At 35.2% G+C, this 13,863-nt stretch overlaps 2 protein-coding genes across 2 annotated transcripts; one reads left to right on the forward strand and one right to left on the reverse strand.

Moving 5' to 3' along the window:
• The first annotated feature begins 5,491 nt into the window (after positions 1-5,491).
• LOC137734549 (late embryogenesis abundant protein At1g64065) lies at positions 5,492-6,452 on the forward strand. The gene has a single exon (XM_068473795.2). It carries the CDS (start codon positions 5,643-5,645, stop codon positions 6,210-6,212), a length of 570 nt encoding a protein of 189 aa, XP_068329896.2. The 5' UTR covers positions 5,492-5,642; the 3' UTR covers positions 6,213-6,452.
• Positions 6,453-8,429: 1,977 nt separating this feature from the next.
• On the reverse strand, positions 8,430-9,379 carry LOC137734550 (late embryogenesis abundant protein At1g64065-like). Its single transcript, XM_068473796.2, has one exon. The coding sequence runs from the start codon at positions 9,324-9,326 to the stop codon at positions 8,685-8,687; it is 642 nt and encodes a 213-aa protein (XP_068329897.1). The 5' UTR covers positions 9,327-9,379; the 3' UTR covers positions 8,430-8,684.
• Positions 9,380-13,863: the final 4,484 nt, after the last annotated feature.

A 13,863-nucleotide genomic window follows, 5' to 3' on the forward strand; every position in this document is an offset into this window, starting at 1 on the left:
TCACACAAGAACTTCCCAATGGGTCACCTATCCTGGGAATGGTCTCGCGCGCTACTCGCTTAACTTCGGAGTTCCTACAGAACTCGAAGCCAGTGAGCTCCCAAAAGGCCTCGTGCTAGGTAGGGATGGGAATACATATAGGTACCGTTTGGTACGTGGGATGGGACGGAACAGAGTGGGACAAGGCGTTCTGTCCCACGTTTGGTGCGCCTAAAACGAGTGGAATGAGCTATTCCACGGGACTAGTTTTGGGTGAATTTTCGTTCCACCTCACCCCTCTGGAACGACTCGTTCCACATCCGTGGAACACAAAATTATAACATCTCCGTCTCCTTCTTCTTCCTCCTTGTTTCCATCTGAGGGCATCTTTGCTCCCACTCCGTTCCGTTTTGTCCTGTCCTGTCCCGTCTCGTCCCATTCCGTTCCGTCTCGTCCCATCTGCATACCAAACGATACCATAAGGATCACTCCCCTGAGTGATGTGGGATGTCCCAATCCACCCCCCTTAGGTGCCCGACGTCCTCGTCGGCACACCACGGCCAGGGTTAGGCTCTGATACCAAATTGTCACATCCCGGCCTGGGGCGGACCACTTCCCGGCCCCGCTCCACCACCGTAGCACGATATTGTCCGCTTTGGACCCCAACCACGCCCTCACGATTTTGTTTTTGGGAACTCACACAAGAACTTCCGGATGGTTCACCCATCCTGGGAATGCTCTCGCGCACTAAAATCAAAAGAAGGAAAGAAAAAATAAAAGTGATTAGGTTGTAAAAATTAATTACATTTTCAATATAAAATCAAGTGTACTTATTACTTAATGGAGCGAATCTGTGACATAATTGTTTTTACACAACTTTGACACAAGTTTTATGCGACCTACTCCGTAATGTATTTTGACGATTTGAACCGTCTATTTTTTAGAACATCATTCATAAATCATCTTTGCAAAAAATTAGATAAATCTAAAATCATTAAGATATTTATTGATAGTGAATAAAATAAACGAATATGGTTCTACAAAAAACCATAAACCCTTAATCCAACGATCATATGATTTTAGATTTGGATGATTTTTGAGACATGATCTTTGGGATAAGACATAAAAGATAGACGGTTCGGTTTATTGGAATAAATTATGAATAAATTATAGTTTTGAGTATAAGCACACAGTTTTTTTTTAGGAAAACAAAAATCGACAAAGGATCCAAAATATTTGAAAGTGGTAAGAATATCTCACTGTGAGTTGCGCTTTGATTTCTTCACTAGATAGTAAAGGATGTCCATTTGCATCTTTGGGTGGAATTATTTTTCCATTTTTATAATGTATTTACACGCACCCTCCAGCAAATTATCAAGCTTATATCTAAACCCAACCTAATAAACTTCAACAAAACTTCCCCAGAATCCACAATTTATCCCGTACGTCAAGCTCAAAAATCTATAGCAGGCAGGGCTTACAAATCCATGAAGGTCAAATATTTGATTGAAATACTGAAATATCAAATAACCTGGTTGGCGACCTTGATGGATATTTTGGCTTAAAATATAACTTAGCTCTTTTGCATCGTTGGATGGATTTAATGATCCATCCCAGAAAGATTTTCATGTAGTTGTAACTGGTAAGAGAGTTTATGAAACATCATTGCCTTCTGCGTGAAATATTATATATAACACAAAATTAAAGGATAACTCACACACATAAGAAGCTTCTATAATTTGTCTAACAAAGTTTAGTTTATCCTAAATAAGCTAAACATATTTAGAACAAAATGAAAAAAGAAAAAAAAAAGTTTGGGCAACTCAGCTGGAAAAGGTATAAACAACTAGCATGTAAATTTCATGTACGGCCATCATTCAAAATAGGAAACTGTTATTAGCGCAGAAAAAAATCTCATGTTGCAATCTCAAAAGTGTATTTTTCTTTCTAGTTATAGAAAATTTAGAGTGCAAAATGAGATTTTAGAGTGCCAATAATGATTCTTCTAAAATATAAGAAAAAAACTACAAGGTCCACAACCCTGTTATAAATAAATACACTTACCTTCTTGAAGTAAACCACACCACCTTCAAACCAAACCTACAACAAAAAGAAAGCCTCTACTTCCCATTCTCAATCTAAACCAGTTCCAGAACCATTACAACAATGACAACCGGAACCGAAGATTCTTGCCGGAAGCGAAATAGGCGCTTGATGTGCATAACCGCGGGATCAGATTTGTGTCTTTTAATTTGATCTATCTACTCTGGCATCTCATCTATATTATAAGGACCCTCACAAAATTAAAGAACATACTGTAATGTACAAAGTGATCCAATAGTGGAAGCCCAAAAACAAAAACCGTTGATGAGGTAATCAGAATTATAAATCCATTTTCCAAATGGTGAGAATAGTAATTGCATTCACTCAAGTCTGATGAGACGAGAATGCCATGGGCCTAAAATCTGCTTACCAATTTCTATTATTTTTTTTTTAATCAAAGTCCAGCACATGCCAAATCATATATATGCAGATTTCATTCTCTGTAGATAAGCATTGGTCGACCCACAAACAAGACACCGCAGAAGACAGCACATTATGCCGAGAGTTTTTCAGTGAAACAACACGGTCTTGTATTCCAAGTATCATAATACAAGTGTTTAAATACTTAAAAAATCACTTCTAAGTACTTGTATTATGACACTTGGAATACCCAGCCCTATTCCCGATACACTAGAAAATAGATAATGCTTGGAAACAAAATTTTGGAAACTAAAGAACATAGAAGTTAATGATTGATTTATTACTTAAGCATTGATAAACGAGTTCATTCTTACTGGTGACACATAATTTAGTTTACAAATTTTGTTTCTAAATTTAGTCTCCCTAACATTACCCGAGGAAAATTTCTCTTTGATGCCCCCCTTGTCAGTTGTGTTGAGAATTCATGGAATTATGCGAGGTCATACATTTGCCTTAATATTTTTATCCATATTTTGTAGTTTATACAAGCGAAGAATAAACCCTAATCTCCCCAAGCTAGCGCCCCCTCACCCCCAACGTCCTTCCAATTTTTTTTGCTCTTTATTTGGATTAATTTGGACCTTCTTCTTGATACGCATCTTTAATTTGACGATTTATATATGACATTATTGGTTTAGGAGTTAAGAAAGTCTGTCAATGTCAATTAAGTAGCAGGATTATCACTAATCATATATTTTGCCAGAATGCAAAAGCACATGGGCATCTTCAAGTTCAACCAAGAAGGCATCAGATTGGGAGAAGTGTTCGCTTCGACAACGACGACAAGTACAGTTGGACTGGACAAGACAAGAAAAATGGATTAAGATACAAGTTGGGAGCTAGGATCACCTCAAAAGAGAAGAATAGAAAAAGAAAAAAACAGCCCATGAAGGCTTTTGTAACAAAACAAAAAGTATGTGTAAAAAACTGAACCTGGTTTGTGACTGATCCAAACTTGATTTACCTCAAAATTTCCTAATTCAAGAAGAAAACTTTTTGGGGATTCTCAAGTTATATATGTTACATCTTAATGTTAAGACTTGTTTGAAAATATTTTAACATAATTGAAATTGTTTTCAAAACACAAAAAAATGCTTATGACAATGTTTGACAAAAAAAAGTTAAAAACGTTTCGCTTGAAGTGCTTTACATTTCAAATTAACACTTTTTTAAGAAACACTTGCGTTTATATTAAAATTTCAATATGCTTGTCATGGAAGCATTTATGACCGTCCTACATTATCTGTGTTTTTCTTTGTAATTTGGAGGATTAATTAAATTATATAGAGCTAAAACTTCATGGAAGATAACTCAGAAATGCACTTCATTGACCTTTAACATATTCATTCAACAATAATCATATAAAAATATCAAACAATAATTATAATATTCGGCATAATTGAAAAGATCAATCACGAACACGTCTTGGATCTCTTTCTCTGTATTTGCAAAAATTGATAAACATTTATTCACACGTCTTGGATCTCAAGAAACAAAGAGCCGATGGTGGTAGATTCTATATTGTGTAAAAATTAGCAAATATCTGCGTGCAATTCACTGTTATAAGAATATTGTTCCCCAGATACTTTATTTATATCATGAAGCTTAGCATCGAATATTACGTTCATGGTAGGGACCAATTCGCCGCCGTAGAAGACCAGCCACCAAAGGCCGATTGATTAAGTCAAATAATCCCAATTAATGTGATAACGATTGAAAATGATTGAAAATAACAACTAGGCTTTAGTATTTTACCATTTAAATTGTTAAAATATATTACTAAGTAAATCTTATAAAAATATGTGTAAAAAATTATGTAAAAAAAATAATATCATGGATCTGTTCCCAATGTACATTATGATAATATTTGATATATGCTACCTTGGTGCGCCTGGAAATTGTGTCCTTGTTCGGATATTATAATTAGTTAGCTAGACTGGCCAGGGTGGTACTCTACCATACAAAGTTTCCTGAATTAAATATTGCCTAGTTGACGATTTTTTATGGACATTTTGGCTTTAAAAAAGAGAACCGAGTTGTTTCGCATCGTTGGATGAATTTAATCCATCCTAGAAGGATCTTCATGTATTTGTAACTTGTAAGAGAGTTTATACCAAACATGAGTTTTATTCATGATATATAAATGAGTTTTAAATTTAATCACTTAGTCCATCTAATTTCGTATTACTTCATCAGCATCGGCTCGTTGAAATTTGATACAAAGTAAATCTATAACGAGTTCCCTGATAAAAATGTAAATCACTTTGGCCTCTAAACATATAATAGGACCTTTTTGTTTTCCCAGTATCACGGGAAGCTTGTCATCCCTTCAAACTGCGAATATTTCAAACTTGAGCCAAGCAATTTCGTCCTAGTAATACCTGATGCATCATGCCTTCTACGTGAAGTATTACAGATTCACAAAATGTGACATTTCAAACTCATTTATCTGATTCTCTGTCTCACTTTGAGCTCAACACACACTGTCATTTGACTTAGTTGCCCAATAGGAATTAGGTTAGGTAATTGCTATATACTTTTGATTGCTAACTCACACCACGCCTTGCGATATCTAAAACCATAATTCTGAATCGAACTCCTCTCATTTTTATTAATTTACAGTATGTTTATTTATTTGGAATAACGTGATGGTGAATGGCTTTGAATATAAATCATTCTTTATCGTTATCTCTTACAATTTGTTTTTCAAGTATATCACAAATAAAATCCTTATGGCTCACTTTTTTATTGTATTTTATTTGATTGTTAGTAAAAAAAGAAAAAAAAAAGAACAAAAATACTCATTTCGTGCAAGTAATTATTACGAACGCTTTTATACTTTGTCTTACAAATTTTAGTTTATCCTAAATAAGCTAAAGATTTGAAGAAAAATGGAAAACGGAAAAAAAACACGTTAGGGCAACTCAGCTGGAAAAGGTGTAAACAACTAGCATATATCTTTATGCAGGGCCAACATCCAAAATATAGCAAAAAAAAAAAAAAAATACAAGGTCCACAACCCTATTATAAATAAATACACTTTCCCTCTTGCAGTAAACCACAACACCTTCAAACCAAACCAACAACAAAAAGAAAGCCTCTACTTCCCATTCTCAATCTAAACCAGATCTAGAATCATTATGACAACCGGAACCGAAGATTCTCGCCGGAAGCGAAACAGGTGCTTGCTGTGCATAGCCGCTGGCATCATAGCACAAACCATCATCATAGTCCTTTTTGTGGTTTTCGTCCTCCGAGTCAAAACTCCCAAAGTCCGCTTAGACTCGGTTGCAGTCGACTCACTCGCCACAAACTCCAGCTCCTCTTCTCCTTCCTTCAAGGTTGAAATCAATGCCGTTGTTGCGGTAAAAAACAACAACTTTGGACACTACAAGTTCGAGAGCAGCAAGGCAACTTTCTCGTACAAAGGCACCGACGTCGGCGAGGGAACCATAGCTAAGGAAAAAGCTAAGGCTAAGAAAACAAAGAGGATTAATGTTGTAGTGTCGTTGAGTTCGAACAAGGTTTCGAGCCACTCTGAGTTGAGTAGCGATCTGAGGTCTGGGAATTTGACTTTGACAGCGTACGCTAAGTTGGATGGGAAGGTTCATCTGTTGAACGTTCTCAAGAAGAAGAAGTCTGCTGACATGAACTGCACCATAAATCTTGATACTAAAGCCAAAATGGTCCGCGTATTGACTTGCAAGTGATCAAATTATTTAATCCTTGACTTTTTTTTTTCTTTCTTCTTTTCTTTTATTGCGTTTTCTTGGGAATTTTTAATTTCATCTTGATGGGTTTGGAGTTTCGTTGTTGTTGAATATTAATTTGTATTTCTAATTTTTTTTATATGGAGGGGAAATATATATGTATGTTCTGTGCATGGGAGATTAATTTCATCTTTTGCACATTCTTTGTATAATATTGGTTTGAATTTTTGAGATGTACAATATTTGCTTGCAACGAATTTTTCATTAACTTTTCAACCTCTTGATAAGAAAAATATTATGCTCTCCTCTCTACATTCAAGGTCGATTTTTTTTTTTTCATAGTTTGATAAAGTTTGGAATAGATAATTATAAGGAGATTATGTTAACCAAATGAAAAAAAGATTATGTTAACCACATTAACATGTAACGTCAGATGGCCCGTTTGGCAGTAATTGCCTATGAAATATTGTCGCATACAAAAGTTAGACATGTTCAAGTGCATATATATATATATATATATATATATATATATATATATATATATATCATTATCAAACTTAAGAAGGGGGTTCTAATTTTTTATATACAAATTTATATATATATATATATATATATATATATATATCATTATCAAACTTAAGAACGGGTTTCTAATTTTTTATATACAAATTTCTGTTGAAGAAACGGGTGGTACTATCCACACACACTTTTTTTAACCTTCCATACACATCTCTCATTTTTGGTTGTCGTATCGAATGAATTGAAAAATTTCAAATGACAAAAATTAATAGGAGGTGTATGGAAAATAAAAAGAGGTAGGTAACCATCCGAAAGAAATTATGATACTGAAAAGTTGCGTGAATTTGATAAAAGTATTTAACTGTTTTAGCATTTCACATAACCAAACACACTTGGATTTCATGACCCATTTATAAATAAAAAAATAATATAAAAAAATATAAAACAAAAAACAAAAAAAAACTAGTTTTTGCAGGCTTACATATTTTAAACTTAAAAAGCAACTTACATAGAATAAATTAACAACAGTTATAAATGTCTTAGTTCAATAATACAATATCACGTAGAATAAAACATAGCATTATTGGATCCGAATTTCCTGACCACGATAAATTATTCTCCTTAAGTTACTTCCATTGGAGCATAATTCCATAGTGGAAGCAATCATCTCAAGCTTTACATGTCCTACTATTCGGTACTTTATCAACGAATACGACACGCCTGTGGCTAATTTCCTTGGTAGTTATCACCGAGACATATGTACAAATTCTATGTCTTCTATGCAGTTTGGACCCATATCATGGGAGTTTTGAGGATTTAGTATTTCATGTAAGGCAATTAAATTATAAAAAGAAAGGTGAAGAAAGAGTACTTCTCAATCTCATTAAGAAATTTATTGGCCTCAAATACTGCCATTTTCCTCTTTGTCTAAAGCTATCTAAGGCAGATAATCAGGCTGCATAAATTTATCCTTTAAGTCCCCTCTAAAATAAGCACTCCTACAAAGAAGATGATACTTTATAATTAATATATGAATACCTGTTTTGGTTAAATATATGATCAATTTCAGCTCAAAAAGTTGATGATTTATGCCAGATCTGGACTGACTGGCTGTCATACCTTGCTTACTCTTCACCTCAAGCATCTTCAAAAAGCTCTTGCTTCATCAACACAAAGGGAAGAGTCAAGTTGATAAAACAATCATATGTAGGACCCTAATCTTTCCCACGGCTTCAATTTGACTGTTTGAATTGGATTTGAATTTCAACCTCCATATATCAAATAGTTCGCTCTAACAAAAAATACAAACATGGAAAATTGCACTAGTGGGTTGATCGTCTTCAACTCAGAGAGAAATTTTTATAAGCACTGATAACACAAATTATGTGGTGTCATTTAATGAGTTATACGTTAAGTGAAAAAATAATACTCTATAGGTCTGTAACTATATTCTAGGTACACCAAAAAATCACTCGGATCAAGAGCAATGCTAGTTAGGAAAACTAAATTTTTAAACCAAATGATGTGGTTGCTACGATTGGATTATTATTTAAATGTTGATTAATGTGCTTATTTCTTATTTTGGTGACATATTATTTGATTTGCAAATTTAATTTAAAAATTTAGTTTACCTGGCTTTACCTCGGATCAATATGATTTGCCTTATGTTAAAAGATATCTAAAAAGGCGGTGGATTTTCATTTTTTTTTTTTACTTGTTCAAAGATAAGAGGGTATAGCCAAAGCATACAATATATTTATGTGACATACAACACATATATAAATGATGGATGTCTCTATCTAAATCACTATCTCCTTATTGAATACTGAGACACAAACGAACAAGGGTCATCCAAAACCCTAATATACACAAACGTTGATAGCAAAAGCTAAGCCCTAAACCAACAAACTCTGTAGTTCACCACAAACAGTAGTAACGTGTGTGTTATATGTGCTACTTGCAACTTATTTCTCGGACCACTTTCTCTGTCAAATTAATATTGAACGTGCAGTTCATCTCTGCAGACTTACTTTTCTTGATCATGTTCATCAAATAAACCTTTCCTCTTAGCGTGGATATTGTGTTAAGCGTCACAAACCCAGAACTTAGATCATTGCCCAAGTTTGAATTGGCCATTGTCACGTCCCCCGTTACAGTAGCCCTTCTCGTTGCCCTAGTCCTGGCCGTTGCCTTTGGAATAGCAACATCGCCGATCACTGTACCCCCATACACAACGGTTATGGAGCTCTCCTCAAATTTGTACCGTCCGAAATTAGGATTCTTGACGGTAGTTTCAGCAATGAACCTCAAGTTAAGCGAAGGGTTGGCTGTGTTTGTGTCAGTAGTGAGTTCTTCAATCGTGACAGAGCGAATTCGGAACTTTGGGCTCTTGACACGCATCACGGTGAGTGCAAACACCGTTATAACGACGATCTGGAAGACGGCGAAAACAGCAATGTACACTAAACATCTGATGCGTTTCTTTTTGCGTAAAGCTTGGGAGTGGTCTGTGGCTGACTCTGCATCGCTTCTGGCCATGGCTTGGCCATTAGCGTAGGGTGCGAAAGCGAAGGACTCTTGATTCCTTTCTGCCATATTAATTTGCTTAATTTCTTGATTAATACAAACAGCTTGAATTGAAAATTCCAACGGTGTTGGGAAGTGATGAAGATTCAGATAAGCTTATATAGCCTATTTATAGTTGAGATTGTCACATAGTTCGAAGTCATCAAGCATATAATATAATTTTTATTAAATAATGAAAATTGAGGTGGTCAAAGAAAACACTTTCCTTGAAATTGTGCTGTGGGTTGATTAAGCTCTCTGATTATTTATATATGGGTTTAGGACTCCATATCAGACGGTTTCAAACCTATTAGAGAGGGGAAAAAGATTTCCTACATCTAAAAATATATATTTACACACACGCGTCGTGTACTCTTCTATATCTATATACATAGTATTGTATATACTATAAAGTAATTCGAATGAAAATATTAAGAGTTGAAAATAAAGGTTTAGGTTAAATTTAGAACTCTCTACAATTTCACACTTCTCAAATCCAACTTCAATGCTTTATTATTCTTTATAAGGATATATTTATAAAATTATAAATGAGCGATAATAGGAAATAAATCAAAACTATCATTTGTCCACAAGACAATGAAACCTATACCAAATCAAATCGTATCATATATCAAATCCCTAATTAAATCATATCAAATCTTTAAAATACTTTTCTTTATATCTTCCGAGACCCCGCTTTGCCAAGAAGGAAATAAGATCTAATTTGAAATTTTGTAAATTCAACACCCATTTTCATGTGGTACCACACATTAGAAAGCTCGGCTAATCACAATCCATCAGAAATAACGTTTCTTTTCGAATACCCAACTGAAACTAGCGCCAATCTTTTCGAAAACTCAGCTAAACACAATACATGGGAACTAACACATTTTTTCGAATGCCCAGCTAAAACTAACGCCCATCATTTCGAAAGCCCAACTAGAACAAATTCCTCTTTTCGAAATCCCGATTAACAAATCTTAATCCTTGGAACTAACGCCTCTTTCCAAAAGCTCAACTGGAACTAACGGTAATCTTTTCGAAAATTCAATTGGAACCAATGTCCTTTTTTTTTTAAAACGCAGCAAATAAATCTCTTGTTATGTTTGAACTAACACCTTTTTTCGAAAGTCCATTTGGAACAAATGTTAATCTTTTCGAAAACCCAACTGAAACTAATGCCTCTTTCGAAAGCCCCAACCACCAAATCTTTTTTCCTGCAATTTTTTCATTATTCTTGTTTTTTTTTACCATCCTCGAGGAGCGATAACAAAACCTCTCTCTTCTTTTTTCCTTCTTCATGGCAACAACAATACTTCAACTTCTATTTTTCTTCTAACAGTCATAAATAATCTTCACACAGGGAAGTGCTCACAACAAGGTTCAACTAAGAATTGAACTCTGGTTTGATACCGAGTTGAAAATAAGGGTTTAGGATAAATTTGAAATTCTCTACAATCTCACAATTCTCAAATACAACTTCAATACTTTATTATTCTCTATATGAAAGTATTTATAAGATTACAAGGCAGCAATACTAGAAAATAAATCAAAACAATCCTTTGTCCACAAGACAAGGAAACCTATACCAAATTAAATCAAATCATATCAAATCCCTAATTAAATCATTTCAAATCACTAATTAAATCAAATCTCTAAAATACTTTCCTTTATATTTTCCAACAATATATGTACCTAATTAGAAAGCTCTCGTATTAGGAAGGGTGGCATGGGATCAAGTATAAGCAAGATTTAAGAGTCTTGTACTTTTGTTAAAAGTGCCTTACGAAAATACACAACAGCAATTTTTCTCATAAAGTACAGAAGCTAATGCACAATGGGAAATCTTTGTGAGAAATCTACGTGTGAGACTAATTTGTAAAATGGTATTTTTCTTTTCATTTTAGTGAGAGTGGTATGTGTTTTTAATTTAGATAACATATTTGAAAAAATATATTTCCCAGACCAAAAAGACTAAACACAATATCTTTCTATATGAAGTTGTTTGGACTCAAAATAATATTTTGGGCTGACCTTAGAGTCATTTTCGGCCCAGTAGCATTCATCTAGAATCTTGTCATGGGTCGTCCACTCAAGATCGGCCGAATCCTGTTTCGAGGAGGATTGGTTTAGATAAGGGTGAGGTGGTTGAACCCTAATGTAACAAGGAGTCTTAAAGCTAAAGATGTTTAGAATTAGGAGATGAATCTAGTTCGTTATGGAGCCTGGTTCAAAGTCCTATAGGGGTTAGGATTGGCTGAAACCTTCTCAAATTGGGTTGAAGAGTTCTAATCCGAGTACATTTCTAGTTCGGCTATGAAGGGGGTTCGCTACTATAAATAGAGAAGGAAATGCATCATTCAAACCCCTTCAAATCAACACAAAAATTGCCCTTTGCAAAGCTTCTCAACAACCCTGAGATTTTTTCCTCTCCCCCTTTCTTCCCGCCAACACATCTTCAGTTTGGATAAACAACACTGTGAAGGCAACCGGTGACATCTTCGGTTTGGATAGACAGCACTGGAATCGTAAAATCAGCCGACCGATGAGCACCTTCAGTTTGGATAGACAACACTGCTTTGAGACCGACTGGTTATTTATGCACTGGAATCATAGAATCAGCCAACTGATGAGCACCTTCAGTTTGGATAGACAACACTGCTTTGAGACCAACTGGTTATTTATCCAAGTCTCGGTCAACAAGGATTTTTGAGTCCTTGTTGGTAGAGGTCATCTCATCAGCCTTTTCGGCGAAGTAAGGTGTTACAGGTTACTAGGCTCGGCACATTGAACGCCGAGTTTTATTTTATGATTGGATATTCACAAGCACATTTTAGAGTACGGCATTCCGACGACCGAATCACATTTGCCATCAAGACATTTATCTCTTTCGAGTATTTGTGTCTGTATAGTCTGATATCAGTTCGGCGTATTTATACTCTCATGAATATAATTACCGAGACCGAACCCAGTGCCGATGATTTGTGAACTTCCCAGAACTAGCAGGCTTATCTTCAGGCTCTAGAACCCGAAGGCCAAGACGTGTTCCTTCATCGGCCACAGTTGTAAGATCGAGAAGTCAGCAGCACGCCCAACGCAACATCGACATATTACTCCCCAGCCAAACTCAACTGACAAGTTGGCATGCCCCGCACACAACCGAATGACGTAGTTAGCTTATTAATTACTCAGTCTGCGCGCAATGTATGCTTGGTAGTTTTTAGGGTCAATAGAAGTTCAAATCGCTACGATGAGGGATAGTTCCAGGATTTTAACATGGGATGGATTAATATAGACAGGTCCAGGTTCATGACATAGGTAATTCCTCGAACAGTTGGTATGCACGACTTCATATGACAACCAAACTTTCGAGGGATCAATCTTTATTCTACTAGACATTTTGGACAAATATAAAAACAAGGAGAAACATCTTGAGGTTAGGCACTGAAGGACAAGAAAATGATGGAGAAGTTGCAGGGATGAAGTTTGAGTGAAGGACGTAAAAGACAGCGACCCGTCTCAGGCTACGACTACTTATTCTTCATACTGGTACTGATAAGTGCATATAAAGATGAAAATACGTCGTTAAAACTGTTTTCATATCATGATATTTTCAACGCGTCACAGTTGAACTTATCATACCTAATTAGACGCCTTTGGGATCATTTCTTATCGAGTTGATGTCTGTCATTGACCTTTTCTCTTATGCAAGTTGTCCTACTTTTTATTTTTTCTGTCGAAGACTCGAAACATACTTTTCCTACTTCCAGAACCAGTAATATACAAGTCAAACACTCCACTAAGCCACCTAAACGGCCAAATAATAATGATTACAAAAAAACATTATCATTAACGTTTTTGGGCACCATCATACTAAATATTTTGATTAATTACTGTTTGGACCCGATTTTGCACGCAATTGGCTTATACACTCAAAATTGTTAGATAATGGAAATATTAAGAATTAGGGTTCGTTTGCGAATAAAAGTTGAATCAATCGCATAATTAATCTAGGTTCAAATAATCGAAGATGGCAAGACTTGGCAGCGGTAGAGTTTCAGCTAAGAATAATTCTGAGTAAATTTAAAGAATAAGAATTGAATATTATCGGAGTTATACCATGCGGTAGACTTATCCATCACGGAATTTATCCCTATAAATATAAAAGGATTTGCAACGTAGAGAGTCCCTTCAACTCAACAAACAACTCAAAACGCTCTACTCGAAAACTCTCGCTCTATGTGAAACTCTTCTTATAACCCTTAGAAAAATACTAACTATCCTAACCCTCTCGTTAACACATCTTTAGTTTGGATAAGTAAAAAAAAAATTTGTTGACAACCAGTGATATCTTCAATTTGGATTAGTAAATAAAACTAATTTGTAGACTCAAACAATTTAGGAGGATCTTCAGTTTGGACAAATAAACATTTCCTTTGAGTGTCTTTGCCCGTACAACCTAATATCGATTCGGCGCATGTATATATTCTCACAAATATAGTTGAAGCAACTGAATACGGTGTAGAAGATCTTGAACTTCGCAGTAAATTAAGCAACCTCGTCTTTC

Source organism: Pyrus communis, chromosome 7, assembly GCF_041283825.1.
Source record: "Pyrus communis isolate YQ-2024b chromosome 7, ASM4128382v1, whole genome shotgun sequence".
NCBI lineage: Eukaryota > Viridiplantae > Streptophyta > Magnoliopsida > Rosales > Rosaceae > Pyrus > Pyrus communis.